The 25788-nt window shown below is 51.5% G+C and overlaps 1 protein-coding gene and 1 long non-coding RNA gene across 4 annotated transcripts in view; one reads left to right on the top strand and one right to left on the bottom strand.

Moving 5' to 3' along the window:
• The window catches only part of AK8 (adenylate kinase 8), a 116147-nt gene that overhangs the window by 33621 nt on the left and 56738 nt on the right, over positions 1-25788 (bottom strand). For all 3 annotated transcript variants that reach the window (XM_073222288.1, XM_073222298.1, XM_017643637.3), the window contains one exon: positions 10974-11115. In XM_073222288.1, coding sequence (XP_073078389.1) covers positions 10974-11115 — 142 coding nt within the window. The remainder of the gene's footprint in view (positions 1-10973; positions 11116-25788) is intronic.
• Positions 12610-24505, top strand: LOC108386009 (uncharacterized). The gene is made up of 3 exons (XR_001850465.3): positions 12610-13679; positions 19012-19216; positions 19661-24505. It is a non-coding gene; the product is annotated as an uncharacterized lncRNA (long non-coding RNA).

Below are 25788 nucleotides of genomic sequence, written 5' to 3'. Positions count from 1 at the left end.
GTGACCTTCCACATTTGCTCAGAATCACAGTCCCCAGACTTTTTCTCACACAAACACTGGAAATAAGTGGTAAAATGCCAACAGTCCCAAGGCAGGAAAATAATGGGAGAACTTTCCTTATTCCACTTCAGTTCTGATTTACTGAAAGATTGAAATGCGGCGGCTCCAAGGGCTGTGGGCTGCTGGCCCCGTCACCACTGTTACTGACCACGAGCTCGGGCCCGAGGCCAGGGATGCACCTCCTTCCTCACTCCAGGGAGGTGACCCAGCCGCAGCCTCTGGGAACCGCTGCCACGCTCTTCTACCCCCTCCCATGAGGCTGCCAAATTCCTGTCACTAGCAAGTGGTTATTTTTGCTACAACAAAGCACAACATTGCTCTTGGAGCCGGGTCAGTCAGGGTGCGCTGCTGCCAAGCGCCAGTGGCGGTAGGAAGCGCGGTGCAAGCAGCCGTCGCATGGGGGCCCGCGTCTGCGGGGGTGGGGTGGACAAGGAGTTCACTGGCACAGCCCCAGGATGCTGGAGCACAGGATAGCAGAGCTTTCAGAGCCCAGGGTCACCATGAGGTAGGATGACAAGGTCGCACAGGTGCATGGACTTTGGGTTGAGTTTGAATCCTTTCAAGGCTGTCTCCGTAAGGCTGTTTCCTAACCATGGAAAAGTCAAGAACGCAGACCTGGGAGAGGCCGGCTCTGTCACTTCCCTCACCCGGGACAGGTGTGACACAGTTCACAACTGCTATCCTGGTCCAGTTTTGAAATCACGGCCAGTACCTCCATTCCCCTCCTCAGTCAGCTTGCTAAGCTCCTCCTCCAACCATTTCCTTTATGGGGCCCCCACATTCCCTCTGGGAACAGCACCTGCCCTGAAGCCCTGAAATTCTTAAATTCGCCAATCCGCAGAGAGCCTGCAAATTCTTGCTCACTGCTGCGCCCCCCCGCCTGCCCCCGGGGCTGTACACGGAGCTGCCAGCCACTGCCCAGCCTCCGCCTCCGTCCCCACGGGCCAGCCCCCCCCCCCACCCCCCGCCGCGTTCAGGTGGCAGCACCTCCCCTGTGGAGCTGGAAGTGACAAGAAGTTGTGCCTTTCACCTTGGAGGGTCCCCACGTTGTGCCCAGCCATCAAAAGGGTCTTTAAACTGCATGAAGCAACAGGGCCAGATGCTGAAAGGCCCACACTCTTTGAAGATGGGTCTCATGGCCTCCGTACAATCTGTGAGGCTGTTCGGGCATTATGATCTCCTGTCTGGCTGGCTCCACAGTGGCCCCGACATAAGTGTAGTTTTGTGTTTATCTCTTTGCGGGATCATTCTCCTGCCCCGCGCATCGCAGGTGGACAGGAACTACCTTCCCGCTCCCAGAGGAGAGCCGTCCGCTCAGAGCAGCTGAGGGGCTGCCCTGGGCCACAAACCCTTGCAACTGGTATTTTGGTGAGCAACTGGTCTGACTTTGCTTTTCAGAAGTTCTGATCTCCATGGCCAGGCACGGAGTTCCCAGCATATTAGGAAATAAGCACAGTTCCCACGTGTGGAGCCGGGCAAGGAGTTCCCAGCGTATCAGTGAGACAGGGACGGTGGATGTAGTCAGAGCAGGGTGAGGACCTCCGGAGGGGGCAGGGTGGGATATCTGCAGTCAGAGCAATGTCACTACATGCAAGAAACCCTCCCTGCTAAAACTCTATATTAAACATTAAACTCTAGAATCATTCTTCAGTGAGATCAGTTAATGTTCCCCAGATAAAGAAGAATAGCACATGTTTTATTATGCTAACCATCTGTAACCATGTGTAAGATTCACTTTAGCATACTAAAAGGCCCAGGACTGCATAGTAAAAGGCAGGAAGAATTCCATCTTTTTTTTTTTTTTTTTTGAGAGGGCATCTCTCATATTTATTGATCAAATGGTTGTTAACAACAATAAAATTCTGTATAGGGGGGTCAATGCTCAATGCACAATCATTAATCCATCTCAAGCCTAATTCTCGTCAGTCTCCAATCTTCTGAAGCATAACGAACAAGTTCTTACGTGGTGAACGAATTCTTACATAGTGAATAAGTTCTTACAGGGTGATCAGTACAAGGGCAGTCATCACAGAAACTTTCGGTTTTGCTCACGCATTATGAACTAGAAACAATCAGGTCAAATATGAATATTCGTTTGATTTTTATATTTGATTTATATGTGGATCCCACATTTCTCCCTTTATTATTATTATTATTTTTATTTTTAATAAAATGCTGAAGTGGTAGGTAGATGCAAGATAAAGGTAGAAAACATAGTTCAGTGTTGTAAGAGAACAATTGTAGATGATCAGGTGTGTGCCTGTAGACTATGTGCTAATCCAAGCTAGGCAAGGGCAATAAAACATCCACGGATGCAGAGGCTTTCTCTCAAAACGGGGGGGGGGGGGGGGGGGGGAGGGGAAGGAAGAATTCCATCTTAAAAGACTGCATTTTAACACCCGAGAAGTTTAAGAGGTAAAATTCTTTAGGAAGTAGACAATACCTCAGCCCACCTTGGGGGCTGGGCAGGCGGCCTTTTGATGTGCTACCAGACCGAGGAACCGGTGTCCCAGAGAGAAATCAAGACAGAAAATTCCTTATGTTAAGTTAATTTTTAATATTCAGGGGCCACTTAACAAGTCCACACCCCTAAACTCTTTTTCATGTTCCCAAATATCCTCAACTGCCTATAAAACCCCTAAACAACGCACCACTACGGACACCCTTGTCTCCTCCTGGCGTGAGCCAAGAGCTCTATTCTCTCACTTTATTTCTAAATAAAAGCCTGCCCCTCGCTCTCCTACCTGGACTGTTTGTGAAGCTCATTCTTCAGCTTCATGAACAAGAACCGCGGCAGCATCAGGGGTGAGCACAGCTCCCACGTGTGGAGCCGGGCATGGAGTTCCCAGGCTCTAGGCCAGGCAAGGTGCTTCCCTGCCCCACCACAGCCAATCCTCCCTCCTGAAGTCCTCGGGGTGGCTGCCCCTGGCTTTTAGTTGAGGATAGTGAGGCGCAGAGAGGTTATAATAACCTGCCGTGGGAAACTCAGGTTTCCATTTGTAATCTGTTGACATTCTCTCTGTTGGACAGAGCATTTTCCGATTAGTAAATCCCACCTGTACACATTTTCCCAGCAAGGCCCTACATGAATCCAGCAAAGATGAGGTGAGGGGGCGGGAGTATTTCCCCATCTGATGGTTAAGGAAACTGAGGCTGAGAAAGGTTAAGTGGAGGCCCCAGGCTGCTTACCCAGGAGCCACAAAGCAGGATTGCCAGAAACACGCAGTGAGCCGGGAACCTTGTGGCTGTGGGGGGTTGGGGGGGACAGGTGCAGAACACACAGCTGCCCCGTGTTGAAAGAGGACACGGGAAGAGTCGGGCTGCCTGCGGCTCTGTCCCTACTCCCACCTGACGCATGCCACACTTTCTTTCCCACCACGGACCCCAGACACGTGGCCGAGACCATGCTACTGTGATGCAAAAGCCCTGTAGCCAAGCGGGCATCCGCTTGCAGGCGCCGAGAGAAGGCACAGAGCCCTGCTGTGCCACCCTCGCGCAACAAAGTCAGAACGGTTTGCGGGCCCTCTGTAGGCAGCTGCACAGCAACTCTACTCCTGGGGGGTCTCGCGGCTCACCCATCTTTAAGAAAAATCTTTCTTTCCAAAACAAAAGGCACCCATGGAGCACACAGTCGATGATAAGTATTCCAGCCCATGTCTGGTAAACCCTCGGATGCTGGCAGCGAAGCAGGGTCACACGGGTTCTATTAGCTCAATTAATGAGGAGTAAGGTAAGGCTGACGCCCTGCTCGTGGGGCGGCTCAGCACAGAGCTGGAGTAATGGAGTTATTAACCTCCGTCAGCCACTGAATTTTGCTGCTGATTCCAACTCCATTTCCTAGTTCAAGCCTCCATTAATGGGCTGTTTATTATCCCTAATCCACATGAGGATCAGCTGCAGAAATATGAGAGCTTCTTGGAAGGACCAAGTGATGATAAAAAAGAGAGAAAGAGAGAGAAAGAGGGAGAGAGAGAGAGAGAGGCAAGAAATCCTCTACTTTGCATTTTAATTTTTCTTTGGTCCTGCTGCTGTCCTTTTAAGAGGTTACATATAGCATCCTCCTCACTTTGAACATGTTAGAAATGGCAAAGCCATTATCCAAGGGTTTCAGTGTGTTGTCCCCAAAAACACAGTGTCATATAGAACCCAAAAGGAACACGCTTTTCAATCTGATCAGAGAGCTCTGGCATATAAACTATGCACTCCGTGTGCCAGGTCAGTTTTGCTTCCATATTGCACCATGACGTCCCACTGTCTAAAACCAAACACAATCAAAGCCAAGAAACCAAGCGGGCAGCCGGCAGAGCCGCTTGTCAGCGTCGCTGTGCCCTGACCGCGCTCCCAGCCTGCCTGGCTCCGCGGGGTCCTCAGGACAAAAGGGCGCTTTTGGCTTTGTTCAAGTTGTCCTCCCACCCCGCGTGCTGCCAGCTGAACATGGAGCTGCCTGCCCCGACTCCAAGCCACCCAGGTCTTGAAAATATCCTCCATGGGAGAGAAAGGAGAAAGGTTGCTACTAGAGAAAAAAGATTTTTAAATAGCAGTAAGTTATCTGCACCAACCCATAACGTGTAGATACAGCTAACACTCCCTCACTGTACTGTATCACTCCCCCTGGAGTGTACCTATATTTGCCACTTTAACCTTTTTTTATGGAACAGGAATTAAAAATCACGTGGTGACTATCATAATAAATATTTGCATGCTTCTTAGCATGTAGGCAAATCGGCAGCTTCCCTCTTTAGGGGGTATGAGTGTTTCATTTATCAATAATTTAGAGTAGGAGAGAAAACCATACCCTACATTTTGAAAGAGGGTTTCCCCCACCAGGAGGAGCCGTGGGGCCTACAGGCAGAGCCGGCTCCGAGCGGCCCACTGTGTCAGACGGCACTTTCCACTTATAAATCACGCGTCACATGTCACACGCACATGTATTACTTTGCTCTCCAGAGCAGTGGTGCTATCCGGTTAAAGAAGTAGAGGTTATTGCCCCTATTTGACAGATAAGAAAACTGAGACTAAATGTAGCTTCTTCAAGCCAGTCAGCCAGTGAGCAGGGCTGAACAGTAATCGCATTGCTGAGAGATCACAAAGTGACAGTTCGGAGTGAGCGGCTGCGCTCTGGGCCGGTCTTTTCTGTGGGGCACGAGGCGAGGATCTAGCTTTTCCCACTCGGGTGTCTTCCTGAGCAAACCTACTTTGTAGGCTGTTGAACGAATGAAGTGAGATGTAAAGCAGGCACGTAATTGGCGCCAGGTATTGTCTCATCATCTTACTGTCAGGATGACGATGGTGATAAAGACAAGGCAGCAGGAGGGGACGGCAGGGAGGAGGTGTCCTGAGAGACCTGACCTGGGGACAAGGTGGGGCTGCTTCAGAGCAGAGTCAGAGTGGGCAGAGAGCCGAAGATGGCAAAGGGGTTCCTGTCAGCACCAGGAGGCCCCTGGACGGACGTTCTGGGCCAGGCGCAGCCCAGGAACGGCCGGAACACTCCTGTGATGTCCGGCCTGAAGCTCCTGGGGCTTGTTTCAGGGGCCTGCCCGGGAGGCCTGAAGAGCTTGCCCTGCGTGGGCCCGGGCAGGCTGCGCTCAGCCATGGGGTTCCCGGGCCCTGCTGCACAGTGCCCGTGTCTGCCAGCCTGTCTGGCTGGGTGACTCTGCACTCTGGCTCCCTGGCGGGCAGGGCTGTGTGTCCAGGAAATGCCAGCAACCCACCCAGCACTCATGGGAGCCAGGGCAAGGCAGGGACAGGGGACCTGTCACCGCTCCTCCAGGACAACCAGATGCCCTCTGGGCTCCTCCAGATATGGGCACCACAACAACCACTAGTTTAGACAATAACAATAAATAAAAATTCAAGACCACAACATCCTCAAAGCAATCTGTCAAGCAGTTTCCAATTCACACAAAAGGACCTGGGACGCAAATGAGCTCATCTAAAGTATTGTCCTTGGGTGATTTCTTTACAGTTCCCAAAGTTAGTCCAGTGGAATGCAGAAAGAGAGAAATATTGAAGTAACACTAGTAAATCCCCGTGGCCATTCTCCTCAATTCCACTGCTCCTGGCTCAGCGAGGGTCCCGCCTTTACCCTCTGGAGAGGGGCGACAGCAGCTGGGCCCTAGGACACGTGCAGCCGGACGCGGACTGACACCCCGCCGGCCTGGCAGCAGTGCAGTTGGTGGGGGGCGGGGGGCAGGGTCAATCAAGGCCACGCCTGCCCTGCCCCCTCCTTGCAGCACCGAGCGAAAGCAGGACGCAAACCCCAGTCAGTCCGATACACTGCGAACTTCCCAACATCCATCAGAATCCTATACACCCTCTCTATAGTAAACATTAATTTTGAAAGAAAATACCACGCTACCAACGTGCAGCATGAAATGAATTATTTTACAGCCAGGCAGAGGGCCGCTTTCCCGACGGAGCCTAGGGTAGTTCTTTCTTTGTTCCTCTCTTCTTCCTTTTTTTTTTTCACTATTATTATTACATTTTAACAAACTTTATAGCCCATTTTATTTGTTCTCAAATAACTTTTTCTCCTTCTTTTTGACACATCAATTACTTGGTTTGTTTCCTGCCCTGCGTGATGCTAGAATCAAGAGATTGATGCCGCTCAGCGGAGTATAATTTAGTACTATGTGCCGTGGGTTTATGAGCTAGGAGTCAAACAGAACATTGCATTTGAACACTATCCATTTATTAGCCCTAAGAAGAGATTTATTTTTGACAAGGAGACAATAACTTTGTTTCCTGATAAGCCGAAGAGGTCTATTGCTGTGTCTAATACACAGAAGAGCTAACCCTTCCTCAAAAACTCCATTTACTAGTATGAATATATTTTAATAATAAAGTTGATATATATGGAAATTTATTTTAATCTAATTTCATCGAACCCTCCTGAAAAAGGAGCCTTTGTAGATTGTTTTTGTATCTGAATTATAGATTTCTATACCGTAGTCCCAGATTGATTTCTGGGCTATGATTCTGTCAAGATTTCCTCCTGGTGTCAAAAACAGCCACACCACAGCTAGAATGCTTTATAATTGGCATCACCACCATACGAGAATCACAGCCCCGATGCTTCCCCGGGTGCTGGATGGGCTCACTGTGGAATATTTCCCTTTTGCTAACCTGGACTTGAAGGTTTATGGCTAAAATTACTTTCTGTTTAATCACAAAAATGTTTAATTGAAAGCTAAGACAGGGGAAATGGATAGTCAGAGATGAGAAAGGGGGAAATACACTCTGCAATGGGAGAGAAACAGGGAAGACTGATTAGCCATCGTGCGTGATCAAACTGACGTGAAAACTTTCCCTGCTTGTCCTCTGCCCTAGGGTCAAATAAATTACACTGGCGTATTTACTTTCAAAACTGGTTTTCACTCCGTGGTGAATAGAGAGGCACTTCCTGGCAAGCCCCACCAGACCGGCAGCCTCCTGAATAGTCCCCAGGCCCTCCCGGCTGCTCTAGGCAGTCCTGGCACCGTGCACAGGGCCGATGCCTAAACAGTAACTTTTCCCTCAGGGTTCAGAGAAAACCAGCACTGGCTTCTCTCCACCACCATCAATGACCTGCCCCAGCCTCCTTCTAAGCAGCTGTTTTGCATTTTGCCTGGTGCCCTTCATCTTCAGGTAGGTGATGAGTTTACACAGAAGTTGACTCACTGACATCAAAGTCTGTTTCACTGCCAGGAACCAGAGGGTGGAAACTTAGCCTCATGGCATCATGGTTCCTGGAAATTCACAGGCATCATAGGTAGTAAAAGGGGGTGCTCCGGCTGTCTGCTGGGTCCCTACCACCCCAGAACTAAACAAACATCTCCATCCTCTTGGAGAAAGCTCTCCAGCCCCGACTCTAGGGATGTAACTAGACAGAGTTGAGGAGAATCCCATTGTGGAGGGCGGAATAATGCCCCCCAAGATGTCCACCTCCTAATCACCACAATCTGGGGATATGTTACTTTATCTGGCAAAAAGGACTTTGCAAATTAGATTAAGTTAAAGACCTGGATATGGTTAGATTACCCCAGATTACCTGAGTAAGCCCAACCTAGTCACATGACACCTTAAAACCTGAGAATGTTCCCAGCTCTGGTCGGAGAGAGATGTGCCTACAGAAGGGCGAGCAAGTGGCCACACTGCTGGCTTTGAGAACGAAGGAAGCAGCCATGATCCAAGGATGGGGGACAATGTAGAATCTGGACAAGGAAAGGATGGGATTTTCCCTAGAGCCTCCAGAATGAAATGCAGTCCTGACGAAATACTGACTTGAGACACGTGGCACTGTAAGACAACAGATTTGCGCTGGTGAAGCCACCAAGTGTGCGGTACTTATCACAGCGGCCACAGAAAACTGCTGCGCCAGCTCCCACTCTTCTTGAACAGACAACAGGCCTATTCAGAGACAGATGATTTGCAAAATACATCCATCTTGGGACCCGGTTATGTTACCAAAAAGAGGTCATAAAAGTAAAAAAAAGAGAAAGAGACAATGAGTGCCTTCTAGAAGAAGAATTGCTCCAAGAACATAGGAACATTTCAGATAAAGCCTTATCAATACGTTCAAAATAATTGAGAGAGAACAGGCTCTATGATAGAAGAAATCAAAGAAAATAACAGATAAAAAAGGACATGGAAGATAGCTGACAAAGTTAAGGGAAAAAACTAAGAAATGTAAAAGCATTATAGAAATAAGTAAATTAGAATCGGTAAGAAGTAAATACAATTGAAAATAGTTAAGAGATATCAGAAGAAAGCCAAGCAAAAATAAACCAGAAAAATATTAATATATATACTAGAAGAAAGGTCTCTTGAAATAATATAAATGGAAAGGATTTATAACATTCCACAGAAAGGTAATAGAGAGAACCAAGACTGAGACACGGCCTGGTAAATGCAAGTAAAATTCAAGAGAGTGAGAGGGAGGGAGAGAAATCCCATGAGCACCCAGGCCAAAGCACATTATCTAAAATGAAAAAAAAATCCGCACTGTCCTCAACATTGCTGCAACTCCAGAGATGTCAGAGGACAAAACAGAATGTGATCGAGGAATTCTTTACTTTACTAGGTGTTGTTTATAAATAGATAACAGAAAGACATTCTCAAATATATAAGAATGTAGGAAGTTTAGAAGGCATGTGCCCTGGCTGAAAATGAATTCAAGACATACTCCATTCAAATGAAAGATGAATCAAAATTGATAAATAGAGAGGTTGAACTATGTAAACACTTGGTGTTGAACTCTGAATCCAGCTGAAGAGAGAACTGGGTGTGACGGGAAAACATCCGGGACTGAGAGATCACATGACATGATGGCCTTTGAGGAAAGCTATTTTGAGGGGCTGTTACAAGGTGTGGAAATTATTAGCTAATAGATATGAAGAAAACTAGCAAGCTGGCATCCCAAATGCAGGTTTTCTGCATGTGACACACAGCAGTGAGCTGGCCAGCGCTTAGTCACTGGTTCCATATGGCTGCAAAGGAGACCAGAAAACGGACACTTTTATTACAGACACCAGTGTGCTTCACTGAAAATTGTTTTGTTGCCAAGGAGGAAAAGCAGAATGAGTGCCAGACTAGACAAGAAGCAGTTCTGTCACACAGGATCCCTTTCACAAGATGACATTTCACAATGAACACATAGCTGACATAAGCCTTTACGAACTCAATAACATGGCAACCAAAACACTAAAGCAAAAACCGCAGGAAGCACAAGGAAAATGAATAGAACTACAGCAGTAATGGGAGATTAACAAATCTCTTAGTCCTTGGCAGGATAACAGGCGCCACAACAAGAAACCACACCAAGGACGAGGCAAGGACAGAGGGGATCTACGCATACAATTCCTAAGTTTGACCTGATATATCTAACTATAACTTTAAATTAAAAATACACCATCTTTTCAAATACCTATTGAACAAACATCCACAGAATAAACCTCAAGTTTTCAAAAATTAGAGGTTGTACTTATATTCTCCATATTCTACACTAAAATGAAAAACTAAAAATGAAAGTTGAAATAATAACAATAAAATGTCAACTACCTGGAAACTTAAAAACTCTCCTAAACTAAATCAGTGTCTGAAGCAATCAGCCCCGAATGGCCGGGACTTGATCAATAACTAAGAGCTTCCCTAATTTTTGCCACCGTTTTTAATGTGGGCCCAACCGGAGAACACCGAACATGCTCCCTAACCAAGCACATGGGACGCCTGGCTTCCAGTCGGCTGCCTCCAGCTTTCCCGGGCCCATGACTGCCACAGGGCTCGCCCGAAGCCTCCCCTTTTCCACAACAAGCCTCCCTGCTCCCCTGCCTGCCCCCAAGCTTGCCAAATGCAAGCGAGGGGGGCCCACTCCCTGGACAGAGCAAGCTCTGCGTAAAGCCTCTGCTTCTCTCACCTGGGGGGTCTTCCTCTGTTCCCATAGTACACACGGTTGTGGTGCACCTTCAGGTTAACGGAAGGACAGAATATTCAACAACATTCAGCGTTGTTTTGGAACAAATGGGTAACCGTTTGGGGAAAAAAGAGTTAGACTCCTACTGCATACCTATATCAAAATAAATATCTCATGCACCAAAGATTTTAAGGTAAAATAATGCAACTGTAAAAAACAGCAGAAGGGAATATCAGTAGATTCGCACAACAATCCCATGAGGAAGGCCAGCCTGGCTGGTGTGGATTATCATTCACAGAGGAGGGCGCTCAGGCCCAGCAAGAGGAGTGACTGAGTCAGGATTTGAACCCAAGACGGACACAAATGGGCAAATGCGGTGGGTGCACGGAAAGGCCGATGACTGACATTCTGCTCCAGAAACACGCGGCGGCTCTAGTACACTTCAGCCGAGCCCCCGGCGGGAGGATGCCCAGTGGCAGAGACCTTGCCAGGAGTGTCGCAGGACAGGAAGGGGACAGCTCACCTGTTGGGCTTGGGGCCCAGGCTGTGCAGCATGTGTGCCTGGTCCAGGTCTCTCGGGAAGCCATGCAGCACCCACCCTTTCTGAACGCAGTCCTGCTGGCTCAGGCGATGGCTCAGCACCTTCACGATGATGCTGTCAGGGACTGCGGAGAGAAGACAAGTGATCATCTGGCCAGCCTGGGCACCTCTCCTGCCCCAACAGCAATGTGAGGGGGGCTTCCTAACTACTTGGTCATGGGCTGAACTGGGGAACTGTTGGGTTTAGGTGGATGAGGCTGTGGGTGCCCCTCCTTAGTCCCAGCAATGGGAGGAATGTGGCTCCTGAGAAGGGAAAGGCATTGGGTGGCCCTGACCTTGACAAGATAACATGCTTATCGGAAGCCTGGGTCGTTCCTGGCCCTCCAGGGATATGCAGGCAGTCTCCCCCATCCCCAATCTAGTCTTTGCAGCAGAAGACCTCACGGAAGCACGCCAGGCCCCGCTGGAGCTCAGGTTCCGCCAACGGATGGCACTGCTGCCCCTGGTGCTCTCTGCAAATTTGGGGTGCTGTTCTTCCCTCCCCCGAGTTCTTCCCTCCTGGATGGTTAGAGTCAAATCTCTCTCAAGAATCACAGCTCTAGTTATAACCAGAGACCGCAATAAAGTCTTAGGGAGAATGAGATACTGAGAAGCCTCTTGTTTACATTACCACAATTGACATTTTCCTGAAATCTAGACGTCTCTTCTCAGACTCATTAAATGTCCTATGTTGCCAATGTATTGCGTTCTAGCAATTTGCACTGCATTTCCTGCACTTTGCACTCATTTTTCCAGAAATACTCGGTAAATATTACCATTGTTTGCTATGAAGGCGGGCCCCCTGACAAGCTGGCTCCCCGAGCTGCAATGACAGAGCCTTCGGCAGCTTCTCTGGAGGTGCTGAGGCCCTTCCTACCCGCCATCATGGGTCGGCAAGTGGTCCTGATGCACGTCTGAAGCCTTCCAACATGCACCCCATCATGGCTGACAGCCAGGCGAGCACAGGGATGAGAGATGCAGAAACACCACTAACAGCGGCTTTCCTCCACGCCATGACACGCTAGGCCACTCCCTCTTCACCAAGGGACCATAAACCTTAGTCTGAGTAACTTGCGTTTCCCTGAATTTGTTCCCTCTCACATCCGTCAGCCTTTCTGCCCCGTTTTCTACAAAAGAGAAAAGGGGTTTCGCTCTAACGAGCACATGAATGAGAAGCTGGTACAGCCGACCCTCTCCCGCCCTGCAGAACCTGCTGGGGCTCTCCAGTGCTCTGAGGGTAGAGCAGGCCTGGCCCCTGCGGCTACGAGGGCCCCTCAGGACAGCCTCCTGCTCCCTCCCAGGCGGCTCCCTCCAGCTCTGCTCCCCCTGAACACGCCAGTCCCTGCAGCCAGAATCTCCTCCCCCTCACTTTGTCTGGACTCGGCCTTTGGGCCCCAGAGGAAGGTCTCCTCTGAGGACAGCCCCCAGCCTGGGTTGGCACCTGAACTTCTTTGTTCGCCATCCCTGGCATGAACTCTCTGGCTAATTCTTTGTGTTATGTCTATGTCTCATGAAAGACCGTGAGTTCCATGAGGAAAGGCCATGCCCATCTCGTTTTCCCATGATTAACATGGCACCTGGCATGTAGCGGACTCTGGGGAGCCCAGGAGATGGAGAGGAGGACACGGGCTGGAGCGCACAGGCGGAACCTCCAGTCGGTCACTCGGCCTCTCCGATCTCAGCTTCCCATCTGCCGGAAGAGGATGTCAGGGTCTGCCACCACCACGTGGTTAACACGGCACATGAAGTTCCAGGCATGTGGCAGACACTTCAAAGTTGGTGGCTGGGATTTCCAGTTAGGAGAGGGATGTCGGGAAGCAATGTCCCAGGAGCATCCCCACGTGTCCCCCAGGGTCAGGGCTTTCTGAGCACAGATTTCTGCTCCCAGGATAAAGGAAGACTGACTTCAAACAAGCCTGGGGAGTTAGAGATAGAGACCTCTGGAGACTGAGAGACCTCTGTCCCCAGACCTTGTTTACCTCCCAGGGTCAGTAAACTTGGCACTCCCCTGACCCCTGTTCCTCTCCAGTTGTTGTTTCTACTCAGAACAAGGCCTGGGGGGGAGGGTGGGTAGCCGTCCTCTCGAAGCATCATGATTTCAGGCATCCCTGCTACGGGCCCCTGTGCTCACAGGGGCGCAGGCTCAGCACACCGCCCTGCGGGGAATGGGGTGCGGGGAACCAGCACTAAGAACACTGTGTGAAGGAGTATCGGGTCTGTTCTCTGAGCCAGAAACCTTGTGTTTTCTGTCAGCAAAGATCAATATGGATGAAAAACAAAGTGAGTTAAGAATCTGCCAGAGAGCTTTCCTATCCAGGTCCACCCCTAAATATTTACACAAATTTTCACCTAAATAAGAAATGAATACAGAAACAAGCCTCTCCCAGGGACTAATCCAGCGGATAGTTACGGAGATACGCACTGCACCAGGCCCTGCATTCGACACTGGTACACAGCAAGCAAGCCGCCAAGGACCCTGCCTTCCTGGAGTTTACACTCTAGCAGGGGAGACAGTCAACACACACATAAATAGCCATCTCAGAGAGTCTTAAACGCTATGGAGAAAAATAAACCAAGTGACGGGAGGCTGTTGGTCTGACTGGGTGCAGGACAGCCTCTGAGAGGGTCACATTCGGCTGAGATCTGAACGGTGAGTCCAGCCCCAGGGAGCCCTGGGAGGCTGTTCTTGGCAGAGGGTGGTAAGGGCAAAGGCCCTGGGGCGGGAATGAACTTGACACAGTCAAGGACCAGGAAGGGGCAGTGCGGCTGGAAGAGAGTGGTCTGAGGGGGGTGAGGGTAGGGAGGCCCTGCCAGGTCTCCGGGAAGGAAGGGGACTGGGGCCACCCCAGGCCATCTTGGGACTGATCACACGCTGGCCCTCGGCGCCTATTTATTAAATGAACACACAGGAGTTAATCTCAGGATCCTGAGCTGAGAGCCCAGAAACATGCACTTTGCCACGTCTGCACATGGAGAGCTCTTTTGTGGAATCAGCCAGCCCCCCCATGTGGGGCACCGGTGTTGCTAATCGACAGCACGGTTTTCAAAGTGGCCACTGCAGACTCACTCCTCTGGGCAGAAATGGAACCTGCCATAAAGTCTGCAAACAGCTTGGGTTGAGGAGCCCTGAGTAAAACTCAGCTGCTAATAGCTCCAGCTTTTTGAATGTCTAAAAAGAAACCATCTTCTGCTGACCCCACAAGCACAGTGCCCTTCAAGTCCTGGAGACTCCTGAACATCTGAGAGATGCTATGAACCTCTAGAGAGGTGGCAGTGATGGAAGGAGCCTGCTGACTCCCTTTCCTAGTCCCAGTTATGCCCCAACTAGCTTTTGAGACTCTGAACTTCAGTCACTTCATCTGCAAACTGGGAAGGGGAGGGGTGGCTGAGCTCCAGGGGGGGCAGGGCACAGGAAGGTTTGTAATACTGCTGCTTTTATGAGCAGTCCTTAGAATAAAACCCCAGAAAACTCACCTCTTCGTTTCCGGGATTCCTTTCTTAAAAGAAGTGTGAGCTGAGAGCCCTGTGGTCCAGTGGCCTCTGCTTGGCACCCATGGGACATCCCTGAACTTCAGTGTCCTCCTCTGTGACACCTGCCTCACTGGCTATTGTAGGGCCTGAAGACAACTCGGGGGGAGATACCAGATCCATTAGAGGTCTTCTGAAGGGATGGGTGGGTATCTTTTAGTTGCTTTTAAAAGCTTATCCAGATTTCCATCAGATAGATGGCTGCAGTGAAGCCACTGGCAAAAATATGTGACCCTTAAATTACAAACACGAAGCCCAACATCTAAGCTTAAATCTGACTTCAGGAAAGAGTGCTGTATGTTCGAAATGGGTTTGCCTTTGGAGGAGGACATGCACTAGGTAACTAGCTGGCTGACTAGGGATGCTATGGGCCCACTGAGGCCTCAGTTGTTTGGGATGAGGACTGGACTGGACCCAGTAGCCAGGCCCTGCTTGAAAACCAAGTTGCTGTCCAGGGAGGTCTGAGCTGCTGAGCCACAGCCCTCCTGGGGCGACGGTGGGTTGGCAACTCAAGAGAGGGAAGGGCATCCCCTCGACCTCCCTCATTTAAACATTGAGAAACCAAGGCCCCCAAAGGCTGTGGCATAAGTGAACTCCACTGGGGACAAATCAGACTCAAGGGAAGAATGGAAAACCAGATGGAAGCACAAACTTTTTTGGAGGACAGGTAGGGGTGGGGTGGTTGCAAAGATTTCTAGAGGGAATTTCATCAAAAGCTAAATTTTCATCAAAAGCTAAAATGTACATGCCTTTTGACCAAGCAGTCTTATTTTAAAAATGTATACCTAAGATACAATAGCACAGATGGGCAAAGATGAGTGCAAAGATGTCCATTTCAATGTTGTTTATAATGGTAACAATAAAAAATAATCTAAAATGTCCACCAGCAGAGGATAGGCTAAGTGAAAGATGGTACATCTAGGCAACAGGATATTTTGCAAACTTTAAAAAGAGGTCACTGACAGACTATCAAGTGGGGAGAAAAGCAAGTGAACAAATGGCATATATGATATGATCTAATTTAAATATATACAATTGCATATACACACACCCACATATATGCACACTACACACATGTGCACGTGCGCGCACACACACACACGTGAGAGAGGAGCGGCCCCCACCTGGTGGCCCATGAATTAGACGCAACCTTTCCCAGAGCCCAGGGCCCTGGAGTCAGGAGACAAGGACCCAAGTCCGTACCCTGGCAGGAAAGTCGTAATGACACAGGAGATGCAGGAAGTGCTGGGGGCCCGGTAGGAGGGGAAGGGTACATTTCCAGAGGACAGGAGGCACGCGAATGCTCACATTGACTCCATCTTTGAGCCAAAACTAAATAAGCCCCTCTCTTCAGGAGTCAGGAAAGCACAGACCGTCAAACCAGCACTTCACCTCGGAAGGACTTACCACAGCTGTGAGCCACTAATTACTGGTGCAATATTTGTTTAATGCCTGTATTCCCACCTCAGCTCCCCCTGAAAGCAGAGACCCCCAGAGAGCGGGGCCCATGGCTATACCCGGCCCCTGGCACAGTGCCCAACACAAGGTGGGCACTTAGTACACAGACTGCAAGGGATGGATGAGTGACTAGCACCGTTTCCAAAAGGCAGAAGGCTCTTTGGTTCCTCAAGGGTTTGTGTGCAGGGAACCCAAGGCCCCTTCTCCGGAGATCAGATCAGGTTCTGCACAGTGGGCGGGGGTCACTGAGGGAGGCCCCTCCCCAGCGATCCCTCCCATCCACACCAAACTCCCCGAAAATCACACAGGTAGTCAGGTGAATCTGTGTAGGGTCTGGGACTTGCTTAAAAATAGCCCCGTAGGGAGGGGTCTTTTGGGTGGGCTCTAGCCGCACCCAGGGTAGCCGCGAGCTCACGTGGTTTCAGTGCTGGCAATGGGGCCCCACAGCTTTGTTATTCTGTTCTCTCCACTTTTTAATATGTGTTTACAGGCTTCCATTTAAAAAGCAGAGTTTTTGTTTAAAGGAAATCACTTAAATGCCCACAGGAGGTTGAAATGGCCACCATGAGAGGCCCCTCTGTGGAGCTGGCTGTGCCCCAAGCGAGGCTGGGAAACTGCCGGCGGCTAACGGGGGACAGACCGCTCTGCACGCTGCCCCCCCGGAACTGGCCTGGAGGGGTGCGGCCCTCCCCAGCAGTGTGCGCAGGTCCGGGGCTGCAGGGGGCACGGTGGCCCCCCTTCAGCGCCTCCCCATCACTCTGGCAGCCCCAGTCAGGTCTGCTCTGAGGCTTTGCTTGGCTGCCATTTTTCCTGGAGGCCATCAACTCTCTTTCCCAGCCCCACAGGTCTGACCAGCCGGTTCAGGAGAAATGCAGCTTTTTCCGAACAGACCTCAGAACAGGCCGAGAGTTGAAGGCCTCCTTGAGAACCCTGTCCGATTAGGCTCTGTCCTCTCAGGGAGAGGCCGCTGTGAGCCCGGCCTCTTTCTCCTTCCAGTCAGGTGCCTCAGGCTTGATTTCCAGGCTTGACAGCTAACATCTTACCCTGCATATAAGCTACTGCCAAGGGCCACCTCTCTGGAACATTCTGTCAACCCTAAATTTAGCAAAGTGCAAGATATGAACATCCCATTATTTCATAAAGCCACACCACATGGTTGCAGGGTTTTTCTCCCCCCTGAAGATCTTCCATAAAATATGGCAGTCCTCGCAATGACCTTGAGGTTATTAAAATCTCAATTCATGTATTCCCCATCAGCTGGGCATGCTTGGTCACAAGGGCAGACGGGGAGTCAGGGACCGAGGATGCTGCCGCGTCCCCGACCCCACCCGACCAGGACATGCAGCTTGCCCTCTGTCTTGGAGGGGAGGTGGTCCCGGACAAAGGCCAGCCTCCTGCACATCAAATCCATGGCTCCCAAGAAGAAGGTGCCAGTGTGAGTCAGGCCGCCCATGAGGCCACGGGACGGGATGTTTCATCAAAAGTCACCCCAGTCAAGTCCAGCTCAGAGGTCCCATTGCTAAGCGGGGGTGGGAGGGTGCTGGGAGGCACCGCGCTAAGCGGGGAGGAGGGTGCTGGGGGGCACCGCGCACGCCTGTACTCCACCCACCCGCTACTGTCCTGAACTGGGGCTCCACTGGGGGACAGAGCGGGTGAGGGGCACCAAGGCTGCCAGAGCTGGCCCAGAGGACAGGACGAAAGTGGGGACAGGGAACTGGCTCCCTCAGCTGGCGCTTACAGGTAAAAAAAGGCCCCAGGTTGACTGGTACCCCTAGATAAGCCCCTTCCTGCCACCCCCAGGCAAACCAGAAAAGCTGAGCACCTTACCACACACGCCTGCACACCCCTATACAGGCACTCAGAAACACACCCACACACCCAACACACGGGCACTGACACAGACACACTCCGGGCACCCTTGCACCCCTACTACACACAGCACATGCCCACTACACACACTAACCCCACGTGCACCACACACACTCTGTACCCCATACTCCACACTGCATCTCACACTCACTGATGCTTGAAAGAAACAGGGCCCTCACTGCCCCCAGGCATCCCTTCCCCAGATTGCTGGGGGCATGGCCAGGACACAGGTTGGACCCTTTGGGGCCCTAACTTACTATCACTCTATAGACTCCATTCCTGGGAGCCCGCAGGCTCCCCTCGCTGCCGTAACTGGAAATCAGGAGTCTCAGGCAGGCGGCTACACCCACAGTGCCAGGACCTGGGGCCGGTTGTCATTAGCAAAGCTGTTTGTCTGTTATTTACTGCCACCTGCTGGTCAATTCTGGGACCTGCGCTCCAAGTAAGCGCTGAAAATGATAACATTTCTAAAACCTGCATAGATGAGAGGAGAAACAGGATTGCTCCAATTGGCCGCACCCTGCAATTTCTCGGAGGGGAGGAAGCCCATTGGATAGCCTGCCTCCTTGGTAAACTCAAGTCACTTGCCCCAGACAAGACCCCATCCTGCACGGGTCTGGGTTTTCCAGTCACAAGAGGGAATCGATGCCTCCTAAGATGTCTTTAGTTTCAAAAGTCTAACGTCTGTATTACTTAACAGCACTGGAAACTGCTTGGCAGACAATGGTGCCTGGAAATAACAATTTTTAACAGTGGTTTTTTCAAGTCCAGAGGGTCCATTAGCTGTGGGGCTCTTACCAATTAGGAGGATATTCTGTGCTGCCCACCTCTCCAAGAGTGGCTCTCCCCTTTCTACCACCTTCTATCACTTCCCTCTCTGCCATGACTACTTGGGCAAAATGCAAAGACAAGTGCAAGGGGCCCCCACACCACTGAGACATCACAGCTGTGAGGCAGAACCTCCAACAGTGGAGTCTGGTCTCCCTGATGAGGTTTTAGATGAGAAAAAAGACCATTTAAAAATAGACAATTCTATAAATAAATGGTACTCAGTAAACTAATAAGGCTTTCAATAAAAATGCTCACTTAGCCTACTGTGCATAATGATTTGATAATTATTCTTACAGGAATATGAAAGTCCCTGGGAAAACAGGAAGGGGTCAGCCAGGCTGTGCGGATTGGACCAAAGTGCAGTGTATGAACATTAAGTGTGTATGAAGATCAGAGTTAACGAACACGCTTCTCCTTCCATTGTAACGAAGCCGGGGCTGAGAACCAGTCCTGCCCCCACATCTCCAGGGCAGTGACAACGCCATTGCCCATGTGGCTGAGGTAAGAAACCCAGCAACCACTGAGAGACGGACACAGCCACAGCTGGGTTTAGGGATGGAAAAGGAGTGAGGGTGTATTTGTGTAACTGGCACGTGGGCTCAGTGCCCACCATGAGCTCGGCACTGTTCTAAGCATGTATTTGTTCTAATGCAGGTATTAACTCATGTAGTCTTCCTAACAACCCCACTTTACGGATTAGGAAACTGAGGCACAGAGGGAGGAAGTAATTTGCCCGAGGCCACACAGCAGCTAACAGATAGTGAAGCCCAGATTTAAACCCAGGCCATCTGGCTCTGGGCGCCGCGTGCTCAGTCTCTGGGCTCTCCGCGCACCTTGCAGGGAAAGGAGCAGCATGAATTCTGCCCCCTGCTCTGCATTTCCTTGCAGGGTGCCCTTGGGAGGAGTCCCCTTACCTCCCAACTGGGCTTTCTTTCTTTTTAAAAGAGAATTGCACCCCGAGGTCTGGAGCTACCAGCAAACCCCAATGCAGCACACCTGGAGTCGCGTGGTCACCCAGCTCCTGAGGATCCGAAGCTGCCCGAGATCCGCCTCGTACTGTCACAGGGTGCAACGGTCAGGAACAAAGCCAAGAAGTGCCACTCAAGCCTCCCCTGCTGCGGAGCTCAGAGACGGCCACTCCTCCCGCTGTGCGGTAGGCGCTGGGCTCCGGCCCTTGAGGCTGGGCTGGTCTCACTAAGAATGAACGGCATCAGGTGGAAGCTCATTCTGGGGCCTCTGAGGCTGGGCCACAAGAAGCCTGCTAGCCTCCACCCCAAGGACCACCAGCACCCTTGCGCTCCCTGGGATGCCTGGATGCCCACCTTGTAAAAGGCTGACTAACCTGAGGCCACCTGGGCTGTGAGGAAGCCGGGCCAGCCACGTGAAGAGGCTGCGTGTAGAGAGATGCCTGACTGGCCCCAGCTGCTCCAAGCATCTCATTCCAGGCACCGGGAACGGGAAGAAGGATCCACCCTGGACTCAGGGGAGCCCAAGCGGATGCAAGAGGGAGAAGAGCCCAGGAGCCAAGCTGACACCAAACTGAGACGCAGTTGTAGGGCCCGGAGGGGCAAGCCCTCTGCCTCCAGCTGCTCGAGCCGTGCTGGCCAAGGCCCAGGTCAGTATGAGCGCAGTCAAGCCCTCCCTGCCGTGCCCTGCCTGAAATCCTGACCCACGAACTCAGGAGCATGATAAAATCATCATCATTTTATGTCATGAAAAAGTCAGGGAGCTGCAACACATAACTGGGGCACCAGAGGTATGGCAAACCGGGCCTTTGCCGGCTCCTGATTACCACGGGACCAGCACCCAAAGCTGGTAGCAGTCACAGGAGAACAAGATAGCCCCAAACCCACATGCGAAACATACATGCACACCCACTGTGTCCTGCCACTCCCACCATTACTCCCACAGCCACGACAGTGATGACAGCCACTACCGTTAATACTAAGGATAGTAAGCGCCCAAGTAATGGTCTGTGGGGCACCCCGCAGGGTGCTGAGCATGTGTGTGGACACGTTTCTGTTCTATATACCTGACAACCAGCGACTGAGACACTGAGAACCTCCCCTCGCAGATGAGGAGGGCAGCTCTGAGGAGCCTTGTGCTTTGCCCAAGGTCGCACGGCCAGGAAGTGGCTGGTCTAAACTGGAATCAAATGGTGTGCTTCTAGAGCCCAAACCTGAGGTCACCCCCCAACTGCAGGGAGCCGCCACCGCTGCCCGCCTCCCTGGAGGCCGTGGAGATGAAGGGGGCTCCCCCTCTGGCAGGCGGGCAACAGAGGGGTCCTGGGCCAGCGGCTGTGAGGTCCTTCATTCACTTGTCCACAGACATTAGCTGAGCCCCTACTATGAGCCAGGCTGGTGCCAGGGACTGGGGAGCAGACAGTTGGCCGGGCAGAGCATGGGCGTGAGGTGCTGGGAGATGCTGGGGTAAGGAGGGGACCCCGCTATGATGTGTGAGACCCAAGTTCCAGCAGCCAGGATCACACGGGGTAAACCAAACATGCATTCAAGGTCCGAGGTGGCAGGTGGGAAGGAAAACGGGGCCTCTCTCCTCACCTGCCGCCTCCCCTGGTCCCGTAAAATGCCCCACAATCTCCGGGCTGCCCTGCAGCTTCCACTTCTCGCTCAGAGCAGCGCAGATGGGGCAGAGCTGAAGGGTGTGTCACAGCTGTGCCCGGTTCCCTGCGGGGAGCCTCAGCACCACCTTCCGGCTGACAAGCCCGGCCAGCCCCACGTCCCTGATCCATTTCAGAGATGCGGCAACTGTCCAAAGGGTAGGGGCTGCCGAAGGTCACCAGGGGCAGCCTCCGTTCCTCACATCAGGCCCCGCTCACAACCCGAGGAGAAAGAAGCCGGTGTCAGCTCCATGTGGGGGACATTGCGAGAGGGAACGGGGCTCCGGGCAGCACCTGGGAGGGCGGCCCAGACGGCTGCACAAGGAGACCACCTGGCTGGAGAAGGCTGGGGCCTCAGGGTCTGCCTGTCGCAGACGATTTCACAGCTGAGTGGGCTGGACGTCTCTGGGGTGCCTATGGAGGGGAAATGCTTCCAGAAGCTCTAGTCAGAGTGAGAAGGACACTGTGCCCCTCGGGCACATCGTAGGCTTCCCAGAAACGGCTGGCTCTGGTTTCGTTTCATTTTGTAATCTGGATGCCCAACACACAGCAAGCCCTGGCTGGACATTCAGTCCAGCAAAACCATCAGCAGCTGTCCTGCTCTGGGACAGCCAGGTGCTCAGAATGGCACTGGACATGACATTTCGGTGAATGGATGCACAGGTGAATGGAGAGCCTCTCACTGCCTCAGTTTCCCCACTGGACTGGCCATGAATGAAAATCTTTTTCACCTTTTGGTGACACACCTTTTGATGACACCTGGCAAAGCAACATTTTAATACAGAGGAGAGGAACGCCCACTTTCGTGTTGAAAGCCTAGTTTAAAGAAAGGGGCAGGACCCTTTAGGGGGACAAACCTGTTGCTAAATGGGGGCGCTGACCCCCTTCCTATAACCATTCTCACTAGCAGGCCCTCTGGCTGTCTTATGCTCTGAGACCTGCTGCTTGTCGGGCGCTAGCCTGGCCTCGACTTCCTCCCCGGCGGAAAGACGCCTACCTAGTTTCCATTCGGAGATCTTTGTAGAAGTCCCCGTGGAGAAGTCAAAAGTTTGACTTGAAAAAAGGAGCTACTTCAAAAGCATTGTCAGGCCGAGGTGAGGGTTCCTTTAAAGAGCATGAATTACAGGGCGCCCACTAATCAACCTGCACAGGCTGCCCAGTGGCAGGGGCTGGGTGGGGGCGCCAAAGGGACGTTTGGGGGCACACTGGGGGAGGCGAAGCCAATAAAATACAGGTTGAATAAAAGAGTGAGTTAATGTGTTTATTACTTACTGCTTGGAGAGAGAGAGAGTGTGTGTGTGTGTGTAGAAAAATGAAAGAAAAATGTAGGGTTTTTTCTATAATAAAAAGGGAGTTGCACTGCGGGGCCCCTAAAGCCTGTGAAAAATTAAACTCGACGGATTCAAACTGTCCTATTTCCACTTCAAAAGCGATGAGGCACTGAGCTCTTCCCAACTTATCTTCAAACGCCCAGCACCCTAGAAAGTTTCTTTAAAAAAATAAAGCCTCCTGTTCCCCCAAGCACTGTACTGGTTACTGTACCCACTGTCTCTCCCTCTTCTAATTATACCCCTGTGAGTCTATTAATCAACTGGTAAATTATTTAGAGAGTCATGTGCTGTCTTCAGCTAGTACAAACACAGCACATGCAAGACTTGCTGGAAACGGGCAGAGGCCCCTCAGGGTCCCCGCTCCGCGCAAGACAGCTTGCAGCTCACCGAGGCCGACCGTTAAACAAGAAATAGCATCCCGCTCACCTCCTCAAATGGGAGGATTTACTTTGTCTTTCAACTCAGCAACTCTTTGCAAGTTTTTAACAAAAGAGAAAAGCTGGTCTATTGTCAAGTCTTTAGTGTGCATTTAGTGATGGGAAAATTAATTCCCCCTAAGAAATGGCAGCACTTCGACTTGCTCTGATCTGTGTTTTGTGGGATGTGGACACATGGAAGGCTCTGGAAAATGCTTGTAATCATCCCAGTTCGGGGCTGGTTTGGCTGGTTTGTGTGAGAGGGCTCAGTTGGCTAAGCTGAGGTCTCACTACCAGAAATGGTGCAAAGTAGCCTTGAGTCTCACATCTCCCACCTCCTCTTGGGCTCCACTAGGCCAGGAGGGCCCTTCTCCAGACAGACATGTGTAGGCAACAGAGGGGTGCTGGGGAGGGGCACAGGCAGCGCTCAGGGGTGGTCTGTCTTCCTCATTACCTTTCCACACATCAGCACTTGTGCTTTGGGGGGAAAGTTCTTACACCAGCTAAATAGTTGTTTTCCCACCTGAAAGTCAGTTCATGTCTGGTGCGGGCCCCCAAGGAATTTGCGCCTTCCTGCAGCTGAACCACTTCCGTGTTGGGGGAATGCTGGCAGGGTGGGGCTGGCTGGAAAGGCGAAGTGAGTTGGGAGCTCACTGCAATCTGGCCCACAAGTCAGTTGGCAGGTGTTGGAAAGGGGCTCCCTTTCCTCTCCTGGAGAGACAGATGTGAAAAACCAGCATCTGACTCAAAACCTCCCCACTGGGGATGCCCCCTCACGGCAGTCCCGACCCGATGACCCCGCACATTCTGAGTGCAGCGCAGACGGATCAGGATGAGCATGTCTCACGCTTGAGCAAACACCCGGGCCAACAAGCACAAGATACACCTTCGGCTGTTTTAAACACCTTCCCTGGTGGCTGTTCTCCTGAAAAAGTCCAACCAATGTTCAAGAATGAAAACAATTCCCAGAGCCAGGGTAGAGGGCAACCCTTCTGAACCAAAAAGATGGTGGCGTTCCACTAACTCCACCCAGCAACCTGGAACTAGGTTCCACCATCACCAACCACACCTGAACCATGATTTAGGCCTGAAATACCCAAGAGAAGGGCTACAAATAAAACCATGCAGACTCCCTTCTGAAGGGTGAACAAAGGCCGATGTGGGAGGCTGGTTTTATATGAAGTGGAAGTTTGAGCACCAGACATCCCAGTGGACAAAGACAGAACGGCTGCTTTTGTTGGGAAGCTCTAGGTCTCTGGAACTAAGAAATCACACCTTCCACAAGGCCCTTGAGTAGGAAGGAAGCCCCAGGAAAGGAGCTGAGCGCACATTTGGAGGTGGTGGCCACTGTGAGTCAGCAATGACTTAAGCAGAGTTGAGATCCTGTGCCTGATCTCAGGGCGAAAATAAGCATCCTCACACATTGCCACAGAACACATTGGAGACAGAGTCTATCGGCATAAACTATCTAATTGTGAAAGGTATGCAAACAGCTGAGAACTTAGTTTTTCAAAAGCCCAGGATAGTTTTTACTATTTCATACCCATGTAAAAGTGACAGGAGCTTCCTGTAGCTAAGCCTGCATGATTGAAGGCCCGACCCTGGGTGTCGTGTGCAGCCCAAACTCCCGTTGACTGTCATGGAGGTTGCCTGCATAAAGAACGCCGTGTGCAGAACCCTGGGGAATAAATTTGTTCTGTTCACTGCAGCTAGAGTCAGAATGAGTTTAGTAGGAGGTCAGATCTATATATTTCCAAGTCCAGGGAACAGAATAAGCAGCCCTCCAGCCCTCTGTCCATGGTGCTGTTGCCAAGAGCCTAGGATCAAGAGATTTAGGACAAACTAAGATGGGGCCCTGGAGTCCTTTGCCCAGTAAATGTGAAAAGATGGGAAAACAACACAGTTATTAATTTTGTTGCTGATTCGAAAGAAGGAGGTGTTGGCAGCACCTGTGAGGACAAAAAAGAACATAACTAAGTCTGCAGAGGTCACGACTGGGACATAACATCATGAGACCTCATGGGGGGAGAAAGAAGAAGTGGCTTCATGGGGGGAAGATGACACCTGATCTGCTCAGCTGGACTGGCCGTGGTGAGGATGACGGCGGCGAGGGTGGCCGGGAAGCACCACCACAACAAACCCACCTGCCTCTGGGGCTCACAGCTCCAAGGTGAGTGCAGAGGGCATGTGCCCACAGCAGGGACCCGGAGCAAGCGGGCCAGCAGCTGGGAGCACAGGGCAGGGGCCCCAGAGGAGGAGGAGGTCCAGAAGGCACTGCCTGGCTTGGGGGGTGTTGAGGGATGGCCTCTGACCCTGGCTTGGCTACCCGGTGGGATTCTCTGGCAGCAAGACCTGCCGGCTCAGCCCCAGAGGGATGAGGCCGCCCCGCTGAACTCCCTGAATCCTGCAGGTGTGCCGAGTCAGTGTGTGAGAACCCCTGCAGGGGATGGCCAGCCGCTCTCCGCGGTCCCAGGAATGCCCCAGGCAGCCAGGGCAAAAGTATCTGAAGCGGGAAATCTGAGATGCGTCCACGGGCCCCCAGAGGCATGGAGGAGCACCACAGTGTCCCTGGGCTGGCAGCCCTGGCAAGGGGTTCAATGCACCCTTGTGCATTCAGGAGGGACCTTCTGTCCTAGGGCGGTGCTGGGAGGACGGGCTCACCTGTCCCACTTCCCAGGAGGCCTCACTCATCAGCTGGTCTCATCCCTC

Source organism: Manis javanica, chromosome 2, assembly GCF_040802235.1.
Source record: "Manis javanica isolate MJ-LG chromosome 2, MJ_LKY, whole genome shotgun sequence".
Classification (NCBI taxonomy): Eukaryota; Metazoa; Chordata; class Mammalia; order Pholidota; family Manidae; genus Manis; species Manis javanica.
The sequence above is the reverse complement of the archived record's forward strand: the minus strand, read 5'-3'. Positions and strand labels throughout refer to the sequence as shown.